This window comes from Patella vulgata, chromosome 1 (genome assembly GCF_932274485.2).
Source record: "Patella vulgata chromosome 1, xgPatVulg1.2, whole genome shotgun sequence".
Lineage (NCBI taxonomy): Eukaryota > Metazoa > Mollusca > Gastropoda > Patellidae > Patella > Patella vulgata.
This window is the reverse complement of record NC_065879.2, coordinates 84941505-84964713: the sequence shown is the minus strand read 5'-3', so window position 1 is coordinate 84964713 and position 23209 is coordinate 84941505. Positions and strand designations below refer to the sequence as shown.

At 35.1% G+C, this 23209-nt stretch overlaps 1 protein-coding gene across 1 annotated transcript in view; it reads right to left on the bottom strand.

Annotated features, from left to right (window-relative positions):
• Positions 1-1725: 1725 nt before the first annotated feature.
• LOC126821059 (sodium-dependent phosphate transporter 1) overlaps positions 1726-23209 on the bottom strand; it is a 37186-nt gene continuing 15702 nt past the window's right edge. Inside the window, exons 2-14 of the mRNA XM_056099239.1 lie at positions 20693-21006; positions 18666-18865; positions 16497-16598; positions 11538-11678; positions 10743-10828; positions 10342-10438; positions 9161-9280; positions 8022-8105; positions 7548-7588; positions 6973-7069; positions 6097-6319; positions 4936-5121; positions 1726-4340 (exon numbers count right to left, since the gene is read on the bottom strand). Of these exons, the coding sequence (XP_055955214.1) occupies positions 4103-4340; positions 4936-5121; positions 6097-6319; positions 6973-7069; positions 7548-7588; positions 8022-8105; positions 9161-9280; positions 10342-10438; positions 10743-10828; positions 11538-11678; positions 16497-16598; positions 18666-18855 (1605 nt within the window). The 5' untranslated portion in view covers positions 18856-18865; positions 20693-21006 and the 3' untranslated portion in view covers positions 1726-4102. The remainder of the gene's footprint in view (positions 4341-4935; positions 5122-6096; positions 6320-6972; positions 7070-7547; positions 7589-8021; positions 8106-9160; positions 9281-10341; positions 10439-10742; positions 10829-11537; positions 11679-16496; positions 16599-18665; positions 18866-20692; positions 21007-23209) is intronic.

Genomic DNA, 23209 nt, shown 5'->3' with positions numbered 1-23209 from the left:
AAATTTTAAATAAGATAAAATCCAAATTTTAGTAATTTGATTGGATAATATTAGATTGATTTTAGTGCTTAGCCAATCAAAATTGAAGTATCTACTAAAATTTGGATTTTATCTTTAGTTAAGATTTCGAGAAACAGGGCCCTGGTAGTTTTAGAGTATAGAATTTAAGGCTGATTTTGTCAAGGCAGCATTTTAATTTCAATGTTTTATGCCAGCAAAATACAGACTAGAGTATATAGCTTAGGGCTGATTTTGCCAAGGCAGCAGTTTAACTTTAACCTGTCGAGGCAGCATTTTAACTTGAATATTTTTAGGATAGCAAAATACAGACTAGAGTATATAGTGTTTAGGACTGATTTTGCCATGGCAGGATCTGTATTTCATACGCACCTACCATGAAATACTTATTGTTATTCTGTACCGACTAGTCCAGCTGGTGGTTGGATGGCTGAATGGTTAGCATGTACGCGCTGTATCATAAGGTCTATCATTGAGTCAACCGGCGAGGTTTCAATTCCCCGGTTGTACGTGACAAGGAGTAGGGTCGCCAGTCCAATCACATGAATTTTCTCCAGGTCCTCTGGTTTCCTCCCACTGCTAAAGACCCCTACGCGCAAGCAAATTATTGAAATAAAATTGTACCATGTGTTAGTCTCGAAATGACCTAGTTTGTGTGGAGTGGAGTTAAACTCTCTCTGTCTCTCTCTGTTTTGTTTTATAAAATTATGTCCTATGAATTTCTAGTTCAAGTAATGATATTATTACTAGGGAAAAAATCTCATTCACCCATTAAATACTGTTTGTAAGGATATTTTGGCAAGATATATATATAAATATAACTTAAAAACATGAAATATATAAGTCATATTACAGTAATCTCAAGTTGTCTAAGTATGTAAGATTTAGATTAATTTCTGATAGTTCAAAAATAGATCATGAAAGTTATGACTGTTTGAAGATGTAGCGTAGATTGTTTATTATCGCGGAAAAGGTAATTTTTAAATCTTGAGAGAATTTTTAATCCTTTTAAATCTCTGCCATCTTATGGTCTAGCACAGTGATTCTCAACCAGTGTGCCGCGAGATCTTCCTAGGTGTGCCGCGAAATTTTGAACGACACACCAAGAAAATGCGAAAAAACATGCAATTCCAATTAAGTATTCACTGGTGTCTACTGGTAAGTTCAAAACATTGTTTTTTCTTTATTAAGTTTGAATCATTCTAAATGTGTATATGACTAGTATGTCTACGGTTGTATGGCGTCTATGACTTGCCATGTTTTTATTTTGCAAAATTCAAATATTTTTCATATATTATTTAGCCAGGTGGGCCGCTGTTTTTTCATGTGTTCCAAGGTTATTAAATAATCTGTTTGGCAAATATATTTAACATTTCAAAACAATCAATATTAGGCCTACTGAATTACTAGTAAAATTTTAAACTAATCTAGTGAATGAATTACTAGTTAAATTTCAAAACAATAATTAAAACTGAAGTTGTAACAATACTGAAATGCTAGTAAAATTTCAAAACAAACAATAATAATTAATTTCTAGTGAAATTTCAATTCCATCATTAATACTTAATGACTAGTAAAATTTTAAACTAATCTATTGAACTGAATTACTAGATAAATTTCAAAACAATAATTAAAACTGAAGTTGTAACAATACTGAAATGCTAGTAAAAATTTCAAAACAAACAATAATAATTAATTTCTAGTAAAATTTCAATTCCATCATTAATACTTAATTACTAGTAAAATTTCAAAACAATCTATAGTTGTACTGACTTGCTAGTAAAGTTTTAAATCAAGCAATACTGAATTACTAATAAAATATCTAAACAATCAATAATAGGCCTATCGAATTGCCAGTACAATTTCAAAACAAGAAATAATAGGCCTACCAAATTGCCAGTACAATTTCAAAACAAGAAATAATAGGCCTACTGAAATACTAATAAAATTTCAAAACAATCTACTTTACTTCATTGCTAGTAAAATTTCAAAACAATCAATAATTCTAAATTACTAATAAAATATCTGCCAGTATACTACAATCTAAACAACTTGTCTACATTATAACCATACATATCTACTTCTATAACTCCAAATAATTGAAAAAAAATTATACTTTTGGGTAAAAGTATAATACTATGCTAGGTTCCCACTATCACGATTTTCATCGTGAAGATCCCATCAGGTCTTATTAAGGTCAGTCATAGCAATCATGTTGATCGTATCGAAACGTATCCGAAAGTATCTGCATGTACCAGATCGTGGACAATCCTATCGTAATGCATCGCACGACAGTGGGAACCTGAACAAACAGACAGACAAACAGATAAACACGACCGAATTATTCTGGAAAAATGAATTGCGTATAATTACAGTACTTAAATACATGTATACAAACAATGGTGTAAAAAAAATAATGAAAGATCAATTCTAAACGACTTTAAGCATAATTTAAACAGTAAGTGCAGGAGGACCGCACTACACACAAACCAAAACCGACAAGATAAACCTGCGGACAAGACAGAATTATATAGACATTGCAAAAAATAAACATCTAATATCAAGTCAAGTGAATGGATCCGGGGGACCAGTTGTACGCGTCCACTTAACAAATATCATTTAAATACAAGATAAGCCTGCGGACAAGACAGAATATATACACATTTCAAGATATAAACAACAGATATCAAATCAAGTGAAAGGATCCAGGGTTTAAGTTATAAGCGTCCACTTAACACATGATGGATGGCCGAATGGTTAGCACGTGCGTGCTGTATCATATGGTCTGACATTGAGTCAACTAGCGTGGTTTCGATTCCCTGGTTGTACATGACAAAGAGTAGGCTCGCCTGTCCAACCTGGTGAGTTTTCTTTGGGTTCTCCGGTTTCCCCCCACTGCTAAAGACCCCTACGCTCAACTGAATTATTGAAATAAAATTGAACCATATATTAGTCCCGAAATGACCTAGTTTGTGTTGAGTGGACGTTAAACCCTGTTTCTTTCTCTCTCATATCATTTAAATACATGAGCAAGGCTGATATATGGTTGAATATATTATATACATATTTAAATTTACTCAAATCAGTTAATATACATATAATTCTTTTATTTTGTTATATAACAAAAATAAATAAGGCACTTCGGCTATCTTACCCGATCAGCAGTTTCATATTTTAATTAATGTTAATTAATTAATATTTAGCACAGATTATTGGGTTTTTCTTTTTTAGTTAACTTCTTTGATTTATCGTTGTCAATTTTGTTATTGAAATAAATAGAGTTCATGATCCTAATTAGGGCAGAATTTTACATCTAACAAATGGCAGTGAAATTGATCAATTTTGACAAATATTTAGCTAAAAAATCTCAAAGGATTATGATGTTTAACAATACAAAAATCTTTGCTTTATTAAGATTCTCATGAACTTCTAGGCCACCATCTGCATTAGTTTCATGGTTAATTATTTTATGTGTACATCGTATTCAAAATGGCCACAAAAGCAGATGTCATTATATTATGCTTGATTGACAACCATTATCTATATCAAAAACAAAATTGGAAATCTATAAGTGGCGAGTAGCCGTCACCGATTTCTCTCACGAAGCTACTAGTTTCGTTTTTATGCGAACTCTTCAAGCTTACGTGACACTGTGCGGCTGGACACTGTGCGGCTAACAAACAAAATTTTTATAAACACAAGCAGTTATCTTCACTCTTGAACATTTCTATGGAAGGAATTTTGTTTTTATTTAAAGCACAGGACCGCAGTAAATTATTTACTGCACTGGTATCACATTTCATTTCACTTCCTGTATGGCTGTTTGACATCTTTTGACATGGAAATTTCATTTACTCATTAATGTTTGTCTACTAAACTTCGTTGTCAACGGCAGCGGCCAAAACAGCATATATGTTTTCAAAGGCAACTGCCAAAACATCACACATGTTTTCAAAAGAAACAGCCAAAAACATTGTATATATTTTCAAAACAAACAGCCAAAACAGCATACATGTCTTCAAAACAAACAACCAAAACAGCATACATGTCTTCAAAACAAACAGCCAAAACAATGGATCTACATTTAAATAGTTAATTGCAATCCAGCAAATATGGCTGCACTCAATCCTCCCGAGATCGGCAGCGTTACCAGCCAAGCTACGATGATATTTCTGAACAACGACCAATCAACATTTTCATTTGAGCGAGCTCGTCCAACAAATACAATGGATCCAACTTTGCAATGGGTCGTGGATATTGGAATGCCGACATTGGATGCAATCAAAACAGTTAAAGCTGATCCAATCTCAATACAAAAACCACTGAAAGATAAAAATGAGAACTCATAATAGGTGAACAACATATTACGTAATCTTATAGAGCCATTTAGGTAAATAAGAGTTATGACAACTCAACGTGACTTGACTCCCAAGCTCTTTAAAATCACAAACCAGGGTTTAGCGTCCACTCGACACAAACAGGGTCATTTCGGGACTTACATTTGGTTCAATTTTATATCAATAATTTCCAGAAGGTTAGACCCTACTCCTTGTCATGTGAAAGCGGGGAATCGAAACCACACCAATTGACTCAATAACTCCGGACTAACACATGGTTCAATTTTGTTTCAATAATTCGCTTGCGCGTAGGGGTCTTTAGCAGTGGGAGGAAACCGGAGGACCCGGAGAAAACCCACGAGGTTGGACAGGCGACCTTACTCCTTGCCACGTACAACCGGGGAATCGAAACCACGGCAGTTGACTCAATGACAGATCGTATGATACAGCGCGCGCGTGCTAACCATTCGGCCATCCAACCCCCCGACTCAATGACAAACCTCATGCTCTAACGAGCACACGTTAAACCATTCAGCACCCAACCACTACCCCCCGGCTAAAGGTTAAGTCTGAAACTTACCTAGATGGTGTTATTTTAGATAAATCTTCGCCCATAGTTTTCATCACCCTCCTTCCCCATACACACAGACCAATAGATATACCAACACCTCCAAATAATAGAATCCAGATAGGTGTGGGAGCTTTCTGCATCACAGTACCTTCATTAGAGATCATCCATAAAGCTACTACTGGACCAATAGCATTACTGAAATAAAAACAAACAATATTTCAAATTGTTTCAATGCCACTTAGTAATAGAACTCTATTACACAGGTCACACTGTAACCAAGGTAACATTTAATCTTGCGTATCTAGCACTAATTTCTTTCACATATGTTCAATATCAAATTTTTGTTTAAAAATTCGTAAAAAACGTTTAAAATCACCATAAATCTTCTAATTTGTACTAGTGTCCAGTTTAAAGCTGACCATTCAATTTTGATAATGAGTGTTCAATTTACAAGTGTTTAATTTCTCAATCACTGTTGAAAAATAAACAACCCATTTGATTAATGATGTATAATGATTAATGTTTGGACAGTGGTCAGGAAATTAAATACTTGTAAATTGGACACTCATTATCAAAATTAATCAGTCAGCTTTAAACTGGACACAAGTACAAATTAGATGATTTTTGGTGATTTTAAACGATTTTTACGAATTTTTAAACAAAGATCTGATATTAAACAAATGAGAAAGAAATTAGTGCTAGATACACAAGATTAAATGATACCTGGGTTACTGTGTCACAATTCTGTGGAATACAGACATTTCGACGAGAAGGGTGTCTCTGGTTGGTCAGCATTAAGCAAATGTTTTTTTATACATTCAGTCTCGTGTACATGTGACCTTGATTTTCCATCCCATCTGAACAACTACAAATTATCCCTCACTATACCCTCCATTCTACACCACTGACAAGGGGGAACCGCACGGGAAAATCCTGATGAACTTTCTCTGCCAACTTAGTGGTTGAACACAAGGGTCTTTAGCAATGGGAGGAAACTGGAGGACCCAGAGAAAACCCAGAAGGTTGGACAGGCAACCCTACTCCTTGTCACATGACTCAATGACAGACATTCTGATCCAGCGAGCATGTGTTAATCATTCGGCCACATATAGCCATTTTGACTGAGACTATTTGTGGTCACGCCTACAAGTTTACGGAAGAGAATTTTACCTGACATCATTTCCACCATGAGCAAAAGAACCAAAAATAGCCGTTAAAATCTGTAGGAATGAAAATAATCTAGCGGCTTCTGGTTTGTCCTTGACCTCATCGCGACCTCGGGTCAAGCTTTGATTTGATATAGTAACATCAGGTGAATCAGCCTCAATATCTTTTATTTTTAGTGGTGCACTTTCTGCATCTATGTCTGTGACAATGGTTGCGACTGTTGTTTCTGTAACAAATGAAAATATTTTTAAAAAATGTGCAGAACCAGAGGCTAGGCCCCGCATACATCTACTTGATCTGATATGTGCGTGTGTTATTTGTGATGTCTCAATGTCTGGAGATGTAAACAGGGCTAGCACTAACCCTATCCCTAACCCTGGACCAAGTCTTACCCTAAACAACCCTAACGCACAATCCACATACGACGTCATATGTGCAGGACCGTCTCCGATCTAGCGTTCTCCCACTATATGATATGTGCGTGTGTTGTTTGTGATGTCTGTATGTATATTGTGTCCTGTCTGTAGCTTTGTCTTGTGTATTGTGTGTGGTGCAGTCACCCTGCACTTACTATTCTTATTATTACATTAGGGTGATGGTCTGAAAAGAACAATGGTTTTCTAACTGACTTATTAACTGTTTGCCAGGTCCAGTGAATGCCTTGTTCAACAATTGGCAAGACGTAAGTGAGCAGGGACAAGTCTACGTCTGGGTACGAATATTGTGTAATGATTCAATTCACCTGGTATTATTCTACTCCATATTTAGCTTTCCGACTAAATGAAGGTAAAGACTTTAGGTTTATCAAAAGTTTTTTCGTGCCATCCTTTGGGCCAAATGATAGGTATTATTGGTTAAAAATATATCTTATTAGCTTACCTTCCTTTTCTGGGATTTTGACTTTCTTTTTAAATGGATTAGGAATTTTTCTTCTGCCTTGATTTTTAACTATGGGTGTATCTAATTGATTTTTGGCCTAAATAAAATATAAGTATACATTATAATCTAATTACAATAAATACTAAAGTTGACTCAAATTATAAGGTTCACAAAATGTCTCTGTACAAAGTCAATGTTCTGAAATCTATACTAATATTTGTGACTGTTGTTTCTCTGCCTGTCTGTTAAGGGTTTGGCGGCTACACTACAGCTGTCCTGAGGCTGAAATTTGGTATATAGAGGTAGCTCGGACCGGCGAGTAACATAGGCCTGGTGGCGATGGACTACCACCTCCGGTTTTGGTGTTATGACTGCCAGGCTCTGGGCCCCAGACGGAGCCTGGTATCCTTCTAGAAAACATGTATTATTCATCAATGCTGAACAATTGCAGGAATTGAAAACATGACATTATGGTCAATTGCTGTGATGACAAATGCTAACCATGGTCCAAATGTTTGCTTATACATACATATATAAGGGGTCCCTTAATGAGAAGTTATTATATATTTACTTACATTTTTATCTTCATTTTGATTACGATCATTTTTTAATAAACCTGAAAAAGAGTTCAAAATGATAATCAGATATTTTTAATTCTAAACTCTCAAAAGAAGTTCCTCTTACCAAAACAATGCACAGAAATTTACTACAAAAATAACCATAAACAACCAAACATAATTTTAAAAACAACGTACTTCCCACTTTTCCACAAAATCTGTCATTTTGGAGACCATTACTGATTGGGATAATTCAATTCCGAAAAGTTCATGTTTGGTGGGATTGGAAGAATTTAATTCTGGAAAGTTCAACTTTGGTGGGATGGGAAGAATTCAATTCTGGAAAGTTCAACTTTGGTGGGATTGGAAGAATTCAATTCTGGAATGTTCATAGTTGGTTGGATTGGGAGAATTTAATTCTGGTGGGATTGGAAGAATTCAATTCTGGAAGATTCAACAGAGTCTCCAGATAGAATTAAATCATATACAAACCTGATTCAATATTCATATCTACATTTTCTGCTGCTACATAGCCATTTTCTATTGATTCAGGATTATCAACTACCTTCAGATCAGCTGTTGATTAACCAAATAACACAAAAGAAATCAAATTTTAATCCTTTAGCAAACAAAACCTACATTCCAAAATTCATATTTTTAAGGCCACCCCAAATTCTTTTCTGTTTTTTATTTTTTTTTAGGTTTTGATAAATAAATAACTTGTATCATGTGAAAGATATTCTGACTTAAGCTATTTAAAGAAATGTGCCAGTGTCTCTTTAAAAACGTCGAATATTATTAGTACTCTTTACATCTGATAATTGTGAAATAGCTTTATTTAATGTCTGCTTCCACCGAGGTGATATCGCAGACAATTATGATGATTTCTCTTGTGTGTAAATACATTTTAATATCTAGGCCAAACCATGTTAATTGATAACAGTAGCTCTATCATTATACCTGTATTTAGGCCAAACCAATGTGATTTTCTGTTCTTCATGGACTTGATAAATAAATAGCAACTTGAATCAAATGAAATATGCTTCGTTTAAAATTTCAAAACTTCAAAATTTGAAACTAAAATCTTTTGAACTGCACAACAACCAAAATTTATTTTACCTTTTTTCCCGAAGAACAGAAAATCTAATTGTTGTGGCCTACAGAATATCAGGTGTAAAAAAAACCCCCAGAAAACTTTCATCGTATTACCAGGTAAATATTTATTTGTCAACAGCATTTAATCCAATCTGAAATCAAATGACGTTCAAAGGCCTACTTTTCTGCGCGCAATGGCCCAATGAAGACGGGCATATGCCATACAGCGGGCTATGAGGGAAATTTTTCCTGGACAGCGGCGCTACAGCCTACATCTATTTCGATAGCCAAGTCTATGCATATGTTCTTTTACATGCAGGCCAACATGTACACAGCGTACTCCTATTTCAGTTGCCAGGTCAATGCAAGAGTTCTTTTACATGCACACCAACATGTACACATGACCAGGTTTTTTGTACCTTGCCAGGACCTCTGCTGTCCTGAACCACTGACAAGGAGAAACCACTCCGGAAAATCCCAAGGAACTCGAGAACATTTTGGTTTACTCTGAGGTTTAGAGAAACCATTCAACTTACCGAGAATTCTCTTTCGTTGCCATGGTACAACAACAAATCTAACAAGTATACATATAAGTATACCCAGACCAAATGATAATATCATCACTCCATATAAGGGAATTTTATGAAAATGCAGAACTGAAAGTAGAATTACATAATCATGTATATACATTCCAGGGAGAGAGAGAGAGACTAGAGAGAGAGAGAGAGAGAGACTAGAGAGAGAGAGAGAGACTAGGGAGAGAGAGAGGGAGACTAGAGAGAGAGAGAGAGAGACTAGAGAGAGAGAGAAAGAGAGAGAGAGAGAGGAGAGAGAGAGAGAGAGAGAGAGAGAGAGAGAGAGACTAGAGACTAGAGAGAGAGAGACTAGAGTGAGAGAGACTAGAGAGAGAGAGAGAGAGAGACTAGAGACTAGAGAGAGAGAGAGAGAGAGAGAGACTAGAGAGAGAGAGAGAGAGATGGGGTTTAACTTTGACCCGGAGAAAACCCATGGGGGAATCGAAACTACTGCCACATGAATCAACTGTTGTGGTTTCATCCACCTGGAGGTGAATTATAGTTTTCTAATGTACTCATGAAGTGAAGTTGAAATAATTAGTGTTTTAATTAAAGTAACTAAGCATGATTTGTATATTTCAGAAAATATCAAATTTTTCCCAGCCTAATCCACGCCAATATGTACTCAGATTGATTAACATTTAACAATCAAGACAACAAAATCGTAATACCAAGCTAGATAATCTCCCGGCTTAAAAAAAAATCTGAGTTTTAAAAAAAGGCCTATCAATTTGGTTCTTGGCAAATAAAGATGGCGACAAGCTTGATACTTATAGGTGCAGCATAGATCTAATGAATTTTTTCAATTTGTCATATCTTTGCAAATACGGAACGGAATTCAACCATTTTTGGACTGATATTCCAAATGGGGCTTAACGTCCGCTAGATGCATTTGCTTGCGCGTAGGGGTCTTCAGCAGTGGGAGGAAACCGGAGGACCCAGAGAAAACCCACGAGGTTGGACAGGCGACCCTATTTCTTGTCACGTACAACCAGGGATTCGAAACCACACCAGTTAACTCAATAACAGGCCTTACGATACAGCGCGCACATCCTAACTTTCGGCCATCCAACCCCCTCCCTTATTAGAGTTAGAGATTAAACTTTCACATTATTATATGATGGTGATTTAAAGTTACTTACGTTGAGATCCATCGTAAAAAACAGAGAAAGCATTAATAACAACCGTTACACCATAGAATATAGGTAATGTCCGTAAACCAGGTTCTAAAGGTTTCTCCTACAATCATAAATAAACATATTGACAACATCTTCATAAAATAAAATGCTCACAGTGACTAGGCCTGCTCTAAGTGCATAGGCCTGCTCACAGTAAATAGGCCTGCTAACAGTGAATAGGCACGCTCGTAACTTTGGAGTACAAACTGGCCTACTTAATTGTCACGTACAAGCTGGGCATCGAAACCACACCACTTGACTCAATGACAGACCTTATGATCTATAGCGCATGCATTAAACCATTTGGCCACCCAAACCCTCCTGGTACAATACAAATAGTGGTATAAAGTGAAAGTTGTACTTACCTTACTAAGAACTAATTTCCTGAGTAACATAAATACTAACATAGACACAACACCAGACATTAATGGTGAAATAAACCATGAACCAACTGGAAACATAAAATAATAACTTAGTTCATCTTGAGACTAACATACCATAATTTTATGTTTATAAAATGAAATGAAATGGGGGTTTAACGTCCACTGATCCGACTGGGCTAATAAAGAGAGGCATACGCCATTCAGTGTGCTAAGAGGGAAATTTTGCCTGGACAGCGGTGCTACAGCAAACTCTTATATCTAATTCCAAGTGCTAAGGGTTCTTTTACATGCATGCCAACGTGTACATGGGTCCTTGTTTTTTATACGATCTGAAAGACTATACAATGTCCTTGCCCAGCCCTTTATTTCTATAGGTTAGTGCAATGTGACATGGGGAATTTTGCACAAGTCAAGAAATCTTTTATGACTAGAATGACTAAAACAAGCCTGAAAATGAGGCAGCAATAAATGACTTTGTCAATCAATATTTTATTGCATTGGTACCTGTCACGTTTTTCCAACCCTGCAAACGCGTTAAAGATCAGACAGAAAAGATGTTATTGACCTAACAATATAACAATGGGGTTTAAGATCCACTCTACACAAACTAGGTCATAGGGGAAATTAGAGGACCAGGAAAAAACCTACGAAGTTGGACAGACGAGGAATGGAAACCACGCCACTTGGCTCAATAACAGACCTTCTGATCCAAGGTCGCATGCATTAGACTATTCGGCCATCCCACCCAGAGAAGATAATAAGAGGATTAAGACTTACTGATCATTCCTAGTTTCATCCAACCAATACCTCTAACACCTTGAGCTACTAAACTAAATCCTATAGTAGCACCAACTATACTGTGTGTAGCAGATACAGGTAATCGTAAAGCTGTAGCTGTCAATAACCATATACAGGTACCTAAAATATAACAATAGTTATCAACACAACCATACACATGTACCTAAAATATAACTATATACCCTAAATATAACCATAGCTGCCTACAGCCATATACAGGTACCTAAAATATAACCATAGCTGAAGTGTCTATAGCCATATACATGTACCTAAAATATAACCATAGTTAGCTATAGCCATATACATGTAACCAAAAATAACCATAGCTATCATAGCTTTCTATAGCCATATACATGTACCTAAAATATAAGCATAGCTGTCTATACAACCATATACATAATATATACATGTACCAGGTATATGATTGTGTTCATTGTTTTGTAAAGCGCTTCTGAGCACTGTTGGTGAAACTAGCGCTATATAAATGTTTAATAATGATAATAAAATCAAAACAAAAACGTATGTCAGTAAAAATAATAATTACGAATAATAATAATAATAATACCAGATAGGGCTGCTAAAAATAAGAAATACAACCGTACTACACTGTACATGAGTTAGTAACTTCTGTCTTGTGACCTTATTGGTGTCTCATTGGAATTTTGACATATAAAAAATCAAAGTCCATCAGTTACCGTTCAGTTGTCCAAAGGACATAGTATGCCAAGTCTCATCTTCATTGTACTCAAACTGCCCCGCCCCCCAGAAAAGCAGAGAGAGAGAGAGAGAGAGAGAGATAAGGGGAGAGAGAGAGAGAGAGAGAGTGAGTTTAACCTCCATTAGGTCATTTCAGGACTAACATATGGTTCAATTTTATTTCAATAATTCGGTTGCATGTAGGGGTCTTTAGCAGTGGGAGAAAACCGGGAGACCCAGAGAAAACCCACGAGGTTGGACAGGCAACCCTACTCCTTGCCATGTATAACTGGGGAATCAAAACCACGCCAGTTGACTCAATGACAGACTTTGTGATACAACGGGCACATGCTAATCATTTGGCCATCCAACACACCTAACAAAAATAGAATGCAAAGTGTATGGAGAGAGTTCCTGGTTCAATATTTGCTGTGTTTAACAACTGATCAATATTTAGTAATCCTTACATATTAGACAGGGTAACATGCTGGTATGATTAAAATAACTACACCTTTTTACATTGTCTGTTTTATTGAATTTTATAAGTTAATTTGGGTCAAAAATAGAATTGTTGATTTTCTAGGATTCTATTAGTTAATTTGGGTCAAAAGTAAAATTGTTGAATTTATTGGATTATATTTTATTTTTAATTTGAGTCAAGAGTGGAATTGTAGATTTTATTGGATTCTATATACCGATTTGTTTTGTAGCAGGACAATCTGGCTTCGTTAAAAATTTTATGACTACAGATAAACAACCGATTTTGTATTCCATTGTCAACTAACATAAGCCAATTAGCAATTATGAACAAACCAATCTGATTAAAACACAGATCCAATTTCGTTTCGTTTTTATAGTTCAAAATTTTGATTTTACTTCTCTTTACTACACTTGGATCTGGAAGCGTTGTTATTTAACTCGTGTTCTGCTTGAAATGAGGGGTCAGCCAATCAAATGGTCTGTCGAATCGAGCGTTTGACCTTTTTTGCGCGGAACTGTGGGTAGACATTAGCGGCAATAGAAATCAAAACAAAGCAAAAGTAGATAAAAAATACATGGCGGTCGCTAATTGGTTAATCGAATGACTGACGTAATCGGGTCAAATGTCGCTTGCTTGGTACCAGACGTCATAGAACGTGAACTCCCACTATAACTTGTTAGATCTACATGCAGTGTAGGCCATCAAAAGTATAAAAAACAAAACGAAATATAGATCTATATTTTAATTAGATTATAAACAAACCAACTTTTGCTTTAAAAGGGTAGTAGTATGAGTCTCTTAAAGCCAGAATAATTGGTTGTTATCAATGAACATTGACTGATCGATTGATCAATACTTTTGAAATTTGTAAGTCCATATTACTAATTGTATTGAAATATTTATTTATTTGTCAATGTCAATTTGTAAGTTATAGTTTTGAAATTTGTACATATTACTAATTGTATACAGGTCACAATTCTATGGAATACAATTACTGCTTTTTACTGAGCGACGTTTCGACTACCAAAGGGATGTGTTTATCAAATAGTATGCAATTGTGGGATTGCATACATTGGGGAGACAAAGCGACCATTAAATAAAAGGATAGATGACCACAAGTCGAAAGCAGCAACCAACAACTCAGCTGTAGCTGAACATTTGAACTCCAACCCTCGCCACAGAGTCCAATGGTCCAACGTAAAACCACTATGCAAGAATATAAGCAACAAGAGAGCGCGCCGATTACATGAAGCCATTCATATACGACGACACAAACCAACGATGAACAGAGATCAAGGATTGTTCCTTCCCAGGGCGTATGATATTCTTATCACATAATCAAGGCTAAGCATAATTCTACTTTTTTCTTTTTATCATATTTAATACTTATCAATATTCCAGTAACAACTTGAAGTTTGTAATAACCATCATAATATGCAAAAATGACAACTAATAATTCCCAACTATTTTTGCTTTTCAGGCATTTCTGCTTTTCAGGCCTGCGGTTATTGTAATTTAATGCACTCAATATTTCTAACCCTGCTTTTCTACATCACCATAACATCCAGTGAAGTACCACTCAATATTTTAAATTGTCAGCCTTCAGGGGACTATTGATCATTTGTGCAGTCATTGTTCTAAGGGTTTTTCGTATATCAGTGTAATCACTCGCATCAACATCCACATATCAATTATTTTGGTCATAACACCAATCAAATCTCATCTTCGTGGGATGTTGTCATTATCAAAACCTCATCAAATCGTTGTAAATACTCCACAACAATCTATCCTTTTACCATTTGTATTTATTTCAGTGAAAGGGGTCGTTGATAACATTTCATCAATTTTCATTTTCTTGCAACGTTTGTATTATTAAAACCCACTAATCATTGTGTATACTCCACAACAACTTATCCATTAATCAATTAGTCAATTTTTTAGGTTAATTGGTATTATTACTTATTAGCGTACAATTAAATCAGATTACCATTAGGTACACGTAATTAAGTTACATCCCTGGTTTGTCATCATTAACTTAGCATTGTGGTGTACATGTATATATTGTCCTGTCATATTTTCATTTTTTATCATAGCTTGATAATGACTAGAGAAGCCTCGCTCAGTAAAAAGCAGTAATTGTATTCCATAGAATTGTGACCTGTATACTCTAGTTCAATTACTAAATGCCATTGAAACAGTTTACTAATTGTATTCAAATGTATACATTACTATGGAGATGAAAGGAGTAGGGTCACCTGTCCAACCTCGTGGGTTTTCTCCAGGTCCTCCGGTTTCCACCCACTGCTAAAGACCCGAGTGCGCTAGCGAATTAAGGAAATAAAATAGAACCATATGTTAGTCCCGAAATGACCTGGTTTGTTGTATCAAGTGGACTTTAAACACCATTTCTCTCTAAATTTGTACTAATTGTATTGAAATGTATAAATTACATTGTGATGATTGATCTTTTCATATACTGTTTTCAAATTATATCAGTATTATATACTCATATCGTATGCGAAATAAAATATTATTAAAGCCAGTACCCGGTAAGCCTTTTATTATACTAAATATTGAATTTGTATCAAATAACTTAATATTTGCAATTATGCTCTAAAATATAAGAATGATAAGATACATATTATATTCAATCTGATTAAAATACAGATCTATATTTTGATTCGTTTTTTTATACTTTCAATGGCCTCTACTACATGAAGATCTGACCAGTTGTACTGGAAGGTCGCGTCAGGGGGGTCATACGAGCATCTTTTGACCCTATTACGTCAGGCATTGATTAATCAATCAGCGTTGACGTTTCTAGTTGTTTACCCACAGTTCGATGCATCGCACGCCAAGAACCCACAGTAACAGACTGTTTCATTGGCTAATTCCTCACTTTAACCAGGACACTTGTAATATAAAAACTCTACCGGATCCTGATGTAGTAAAGACATAAACAAAAGGAAATAGGATCTGTGTTTTAATCACATTGATATTATATACCATATATATATACAATACATATTAATTATAAAAACCTGTCTCGTTTAAAAAGTACAACATAAACCTGGTTGGGCAAATAGATATTGTTACAACTGGCAATAGTAATAAATTGATCTTTAATGTTTAAAATGCTAAATCAAAGAGGTTTATATTAGTTCCATTAATAATAATAATAATAATGTACATTTATATAGCGCTTAATCCATCCATGAGCAAGCTCTAAGGACTGTAAGTTAATAGCTCCTGTGGATAATACATCGTGAATATATGCGTCTTAAGTCTAGATCGAAATTGAGCAACTGTTTCTGAACACTTTATTTTGTCAGGTAAGTCATTCCATAGTCGTACATGTGCATTAGAGACATAACACTTATACACCACAGTCTTCTAAATCAGATAATAATTGTCTTTGAGAAGTTGATGACAGGATTCTCTTCAACAAATTTGTATTATCTTTGAGATCACATTCCTAAACTTGAAGAAATCTGGGCCATTTCACAAAATTTTAACTAAAGATAAAATTCAAATTTTAGTAGATACTTCAATTTTGATTGGCTAAGCATTAAAATCAATCTAGTATCTAATATTTCTAGTTAGTCCTAGGACTGTATTAAAGATAAAAGGAATTTACACTGACAACACTGGGAGCATAGACCTCCTGGTCAGCCAGCCATCATTGCTCCCTTTTAAATTAAGAGACACATTAGATTTGTAATAAAGGAAATGATGAAACTGACAACACATGCATTACTTACCTCCTAATGCTGCTACATTTCCCATAATAAGCGACGACTCAGAACCATTGTATGGACTAACATCTATAATTCCCTTCCGTATCGTGTCTGACACTCGAGAACCTAATAACGAGATATACACAAAGAATTAATAAAGATCATCCAGACTGTCTGTCTACTGCCTTTGTTTAAAGAGAGTAGAGAAAGTGAGAGAAGGATAGAGGGGAGTTTAATGTCCAATCAAATCTAACAAGACAGAGAGAAATGGGGTTTAACGTCCACTCGACACAAACAAGGTCATTTCGACACTAACAAATGGTTTAATTTTATTTCAATAATTCGCTTGCATGTAGGGGTCTTTAGCAGTGGGAGGAAACCGGAGGACCAGGGGAAAACCCACAAGGTGGGACAGGCGACCCTACTCCTTGTCACGTACAGCTGGGGAATCGAAACCCCGCCAGTTGACTCAATGACAGACTGTATGATACAGCGCGCACGTGCTAACCAATCGGCCATCCAACAGAGTAGAGTTTAATGTCCAATCAACAAGGTCATATCAGGACAAACATGATACAATTTTATTTCAATATCTGCTTGCACCTACAGTCACTACAGGTCTTTTAACAGTGGGAGGAAACCAGAGGACCAAGAGAAAAACCATGAGGTTGGACTGAAACCACGTCTTCTCACCTCCCCCCCCCCCCCCAACCCTCCACACGAAAAAATTTCTGTAAATTCCCTTATGTTGCTTTCATGAGTTTCATCCCACTATTTTAACTATATAGGTCATCATATTCCATCTGTTATAATATTCTACAGGTTATTTATTAAATCCGTTTTGAGTCGTTCTGACATTAATAAATGTCAGGGTGGTTTATCCTGGTGTGCTTCACGAAGAAATCAATAATTTTGACACTATCTCATTAAAAGTTAATCCAGACCAATTCTCAGACGAAAGCTGCAGTCAATATAAATTGCATCCATTGAGCCAGTTATTCCATTTGGAGAAAGTGAGAAAAAGAGATTTTTTTTTCTTTTTCTTTCTCCAAATAATGGCTCAAGGTAGTTGGTGCTAGGTGTGGAGAACCTTGGATTCACTAACTTACACAGTATCCAAAGATTACAAGAGAGAGAGAAATGGGGTTTAACCTCCATTTGACACAATCCAGGTCATTTTGGGACTAACACATTGTTCAGTTTTATTTTAATAATTTGCTTGGGGTCTTTAGCTATGGGAGAAAACCAGAGGATCCAGAAGAAACCTACGATATTTGACAAGCGATCCTACTCCTTGTCACATACAAGCAAGGAATCGAAAATCACGCCTGTTGACTCAATGCACTAGGGACCGGGTATCATTCAGATTTGATGAAAAAAGGAAAGAAACTGAGCCTACCATCTAGAATCTAATACACGTATCCAATAGATTGCCATCCAGAAAGTATTAAATGCCATAAAGATTCATCAAAAAAAAACCGCCTAGTTTCTGCTACCAAGTAGTTTAAGAAACACTGTTTAGTTTTGACATTGGTTGTCTAGTTTATGACCATTTAGTTTAGTTTTGATATTGGTCGTCTAGTTTATGAAACTAAATGGTCATAAACCAGACGACCGATGTCAAAACTAAACAGTGTTTCTTAAACTACAGGTAGCACAAACTGGACGTTTTTTGATGAATCTTGACGACGGCATTTAACACTTTCTGGATGGCAATCTATTAACTGGTTACGAGTATTAGATTCTAGATGGTAAGCTCAGTTTATTTCCTTTTTTCGACAAATATGCCGTCTCCATTATCCCAGTCAGAGCAGAACAGTAGGACATTAATCCCCATTTCCATTTACCAAAATGTCAAAGCATGTCTTACAAGTGAAGAAGTATTAAAAGTTTGTAGGTCTTTAACGTAAAACTGCCCTGAATGATTAAGTAAAACTTCAAGTACCGTATTTAAAATCCCCAGCTTCCCCTCCTCCTCCTCCTCACCCACCAATAATTTGCAAATATTTGTTTCTTAGTTTGAAAAGTTTCCTGGGTGCAAGCCCAAAGAACCCCTACACTTGCTGCCTCCACCGCCTACATCACCCTTAAATATGAAAATTTGTTCCGAAGGGCCCCCGAGACCTAATTTGAATTAGGTATTAAATATTCTATCAGAAATCAATTCTACAAAAATCTGTAAATGTAACTTACCTATTAGAATTGCACCTAAAATTTCAAATATCGTCGCCAAAACACAGGCCTGGAACAATGTTAATACTTTCGACCCAACACTAGTACCGAATGAATTAGCTACATCATTGGCACCAATACCAAAAGCCAGGACAAAGGCAATGATGAATCCAACTATAACTGGCCACAGCCATTCTTCAGGAATCGACATTTTTATAAATCTGAAATTAATTAAAATACATGTACATTTATCAAAGTACATTTTAAAATTAAATCATTAAATGGCCGAACCGGTCTAATCTAGTCAAACTCTGGAGCATCTGATGGCATCAAGAGTTGATTATGGTCTGGATAAGTTAATTTATGTCTAATAGTTGAGATAACATTTTACGCCTAAAGAAAGACCTGCAATAGCCAATTTTAGCTCTTGCATAATGTATGTTTAAATCTGAAATTAATCAAAGTACATGTAGATTTAAATCATCAGTGTCGTCAATTATGTGAATAACTGCCCAAATATCAGAAAGGTAGCTTGATTGATAAAGACACATTTTCAGATGTACATGTACATTTAAATCCTCAATGTAGAAAATAAAAATAAATCAAAAAAGTAGTTCAAATTCAACATCTATTTTTTATAACAGCCATTTGAAAAATGCAGGATTCCATCATAAGTGTAGTTGGCTATTAGTTTCATTATTAAAGGAATTAAATTAAAGATACATTATGGAAGATTAGATAAAGAGCTGGCAGTTCTCACTATAATAGTTAAAAACTAGACAGTGTGAAGGGAATTTTCTAAAAATTTCAGTCAAATTGATCCACTCTGAACCGAGAATTTAGTGATTGAATTTTGGACCTAGCCTCGATCATCATTACTAAAGTTGGTACAATACAATACATAGTCTTGATTATCCATTTCTTGATTTAATCATGAATGAGCGTTGAACTGCAGATCGGATCCTAAACCAATAAACATTGCAGACTAGCAATGACATCGAGAGTTGATATGGTCTGTATAGGTTAATTAATGTCTAATTAATAATTTAGATAACATTTCAGGTCTAAAGAAAGATCTGCTAGGCAGATTTAACTCTTGCATAATGTATGTTAAAGGCTCAATACCACTCTTGTTGTAACTGAATAATATGTCCCAATCTTTATTCTGGTCAACAAATTGTACTATTATACAATATTCCGATTAATTGATGATACAAATTTCATCTTAACACACCCAATTTAAAAAATTGGAAAAAATCAACAAAATGATTTGAAAAGCCTGACGTAAAGCTTTTTAAATGTTACTTGGATTTAAAAATATTTTTGAACCCTCTGGACAAGTAAAATAGGATTTAATGGATAATTTACACAACAGGTAGGACACTAACACATCTAGTACTTAGAATAAGGCTATTCTTTATTTACTTGAGCTGTCAAGCCAGCAAGAGTGTTATTGTCCCTTTAATATTATTAAAGTAAAAAGATCTTGTTTCCAAAGTTTACATTTTTTTAAAAATTTTATTCATTTAACAAAAGTGCATATTTACATGTATCATAATAACAAGATTCTGTTTCCAAAAAACTATAAAAAAAAGTATAAGCGCCAAACATTCAAGGTCGTATTTCAAGGCAACTCTACTCCTTTTCACCTACAAGCTTTAAGCCGCATTATGTGGGGTGGAGAGAGAGACAGAGAGAGAGAGAGAGAGAGAGAGAGAGAGAGATGTGTTATACTTTATGGAAAGGATATGTTGACATAATTACTTGCATTATTTTTTTTAAAATTTACCCTTTTTCAAAACCATTTGTTTTGTTTTTTGTATACAACAAGCAACTATTTCAGATAAGGCCAAATGGAAACAAAAAATTGGATCCATTAGTCAGAAATTTAAAAAATGTTTTAAATTTACATTGAAAAAAAAAATAACATTATAATCTAAATGGTCTAATGTGCACCCACTTAAACCAGCCAGTATTTCATGAAATTTATTCAATAACCATTGAACTGTTTTAAATTTACCTTGAAAAAAAAAAAAAATTAAACTTACCTATATAATTTGATTCTCGCTGAAATTAATCAAATCTCTTCTTGGTTTGCGTTGTGTTGACAAGGACTCTGAGTGTGAATCTATCTGTCCGGAGTAACAAATCTCTTCTTGGTTTGCGTTGTGATGACAAAGACCCTGAGTGTGAATCTGTAGTAACAAGTCTCTTCTTGGTTTGCGTTGTGTTGACAAGGACCCTGAGTGTGAACCTGTCTGTAGTCACAAATCTCGTCTTGGTTTGCGTTGTGATGACAAGGAATCTGAGTGTGAATCTATCTGTCTGTAGTAACAAATGCCACTTCACATTAGTTCATTATCTGAAATAAAACAAACACTATATATAGCTAATAATAACGTCTAGTATAAGTAATGAATCTGGCACAAGAACACACCTCTAGTGATAGAACATTGGCTAGGATATTATCAGTTTATTCAGATTGGATGATTTCTTTCGTACATATGCACTACAGAATTAGACTTTACCAATAGTACTAATGAACTAAATTGGCCACCAATCTCCATACTAAACGTAGCTGGAGAACAGGCACTAAGCTAGTTGACTGACATTTTGAGTCCCAAATGGACTAAAATGGCAACCAATCCCCATACTAAATTTAGGCTGTCTGTCTACAGTTCGCTCCGCCTGAGAACAGGCACTAAGCTAGTTGACTGACATTTGGAGTCCCAAATGGACTAAAATGGCAACCAATCCCCATATTAAATTTGGTCTGTCTGTCTACACTTAGCTCCGCCTGAGAACAGACACTAAGCTAGTTGATCGACATTTTAAGTCCTAAATCGATGATTTTAGTCGAAAACATTAATCATACTTTGAGAATTTTGGGAAATATTGATTCTGTTTCCATTTAATGAAATTGAAAAGGATTACTTGATATCTGTGTGTTTGACAGATGTAAAACGGAGTAGAACCGCATTACAAAATAGTATACTAATTTTTGGATATGGCGGTCATTTAGGGTAGAGATCTATTCTTGAAGTATGAAGTACATGGATTTTTGTGTACAGAAAGCACCAATCCCATAATAATTCATATCCACAAAGTTCTATGACATACCGAATTGAGAGAAAAAGGTGCCCCGAAACTGTCTTTATGGGATTGGTTTAATTTATTTGAACAAAACTGTATAATCAACAACCATGTACCATATCAATCCCCCGTGGTTTAGAAGCAGTTAAATGAAAAACTGAACATCGCAAGTCCCACACATGCACAATTTTCTAACAAATAATTAATATTGTCACTATGGTCTGTCAAGACCATATAATTATCTTTCTGTGGTTTAATTAATTACGGGTTATCATAATATTGATATGATATATTGGATTATGGTCCTTTTAATTAATAATTATAATAAGTAGTCTAATACGAATTAAACATACATTATGCAAGAGCTAAAATCTGCCTATTGCAGGTCTTTCTTTAGGCCTGAAATGGTATCTTAATTATTAATCAGACATTTATTAACTTATCCAAACCATAATCAAATCTTGATGCCATTGCTAGCCTGCGATATTTACTGGATTTGAATACATTTTGTGATGGATGATTTAATGTCAAAATGGATAATCAAGACTTTGATTTTATACTTCTATAGTTGATCACAATTCTGTAGTTAGTATACAGTTCTGAATTTTGTCAGTTATTATTATTTACTGTATCTAGTACATACGGTTCTATAATCAGCTGAATCAAGTGTTACAAGTTATGAATAAGAAGACACCAGTATAATGAACTGTCAACAGCAATAAAGACTGAAGCTGATTACAATATCATCAGACAGTTATATGTAATAGTGCCAGACCTTGAGCTAAACATCCAAAGTCCAATGCCATTAACGTAAGAGCTATAACAACAGAAACAACTTTTAACCAACTGATTAATGCCATAATAATAACTTTTCTACACCAGATCTTGAAAAAAATCAACGACTCATGGCTAATTTTCTGCGAAGTTTGAGTAATCTCTGCCAACATCTTTTGTTTGTAAGAGAACTTGATAGATTTGATATTTAATGGTATTAAAGCCATGTTTGTTGACGATGTGTACACCACATGTATGCATCAAATACTATTCTTTACAGGCTTTAAATTTATTTAGAGTTTCTTCCTGCATTACATCCTGTTGAATTGTACTTGAGTATTTAAAGCAGTTACTACATGTACATGTGTTTAATACGTTTATCATTTTAAAAATCATCCCTGCATTGGCCGAGAAAGTTCATCAGGATTTTCCGATGTGGTTTCCCCTTGTCAGTGGTGCAGGACAGAGGTCCAGACAAGGACAGCTGGTCATTCAGATGAAACGAAAAACCAAGGTCCCGTGTATACATTGGCGTGCATGTAAAAGATCCCTTGGCAGTTGTAATTTGATATAAGAGTAGGCCATAGGCAAAATTTCCCTCATAGCACACTGTGTGGCATAATGCCTTTCTTCATTAGCACAGTTTAGGAGCAGAACAGTAGGATGTTAAACCCTATTTCATTTCATTTCTTCTTAAA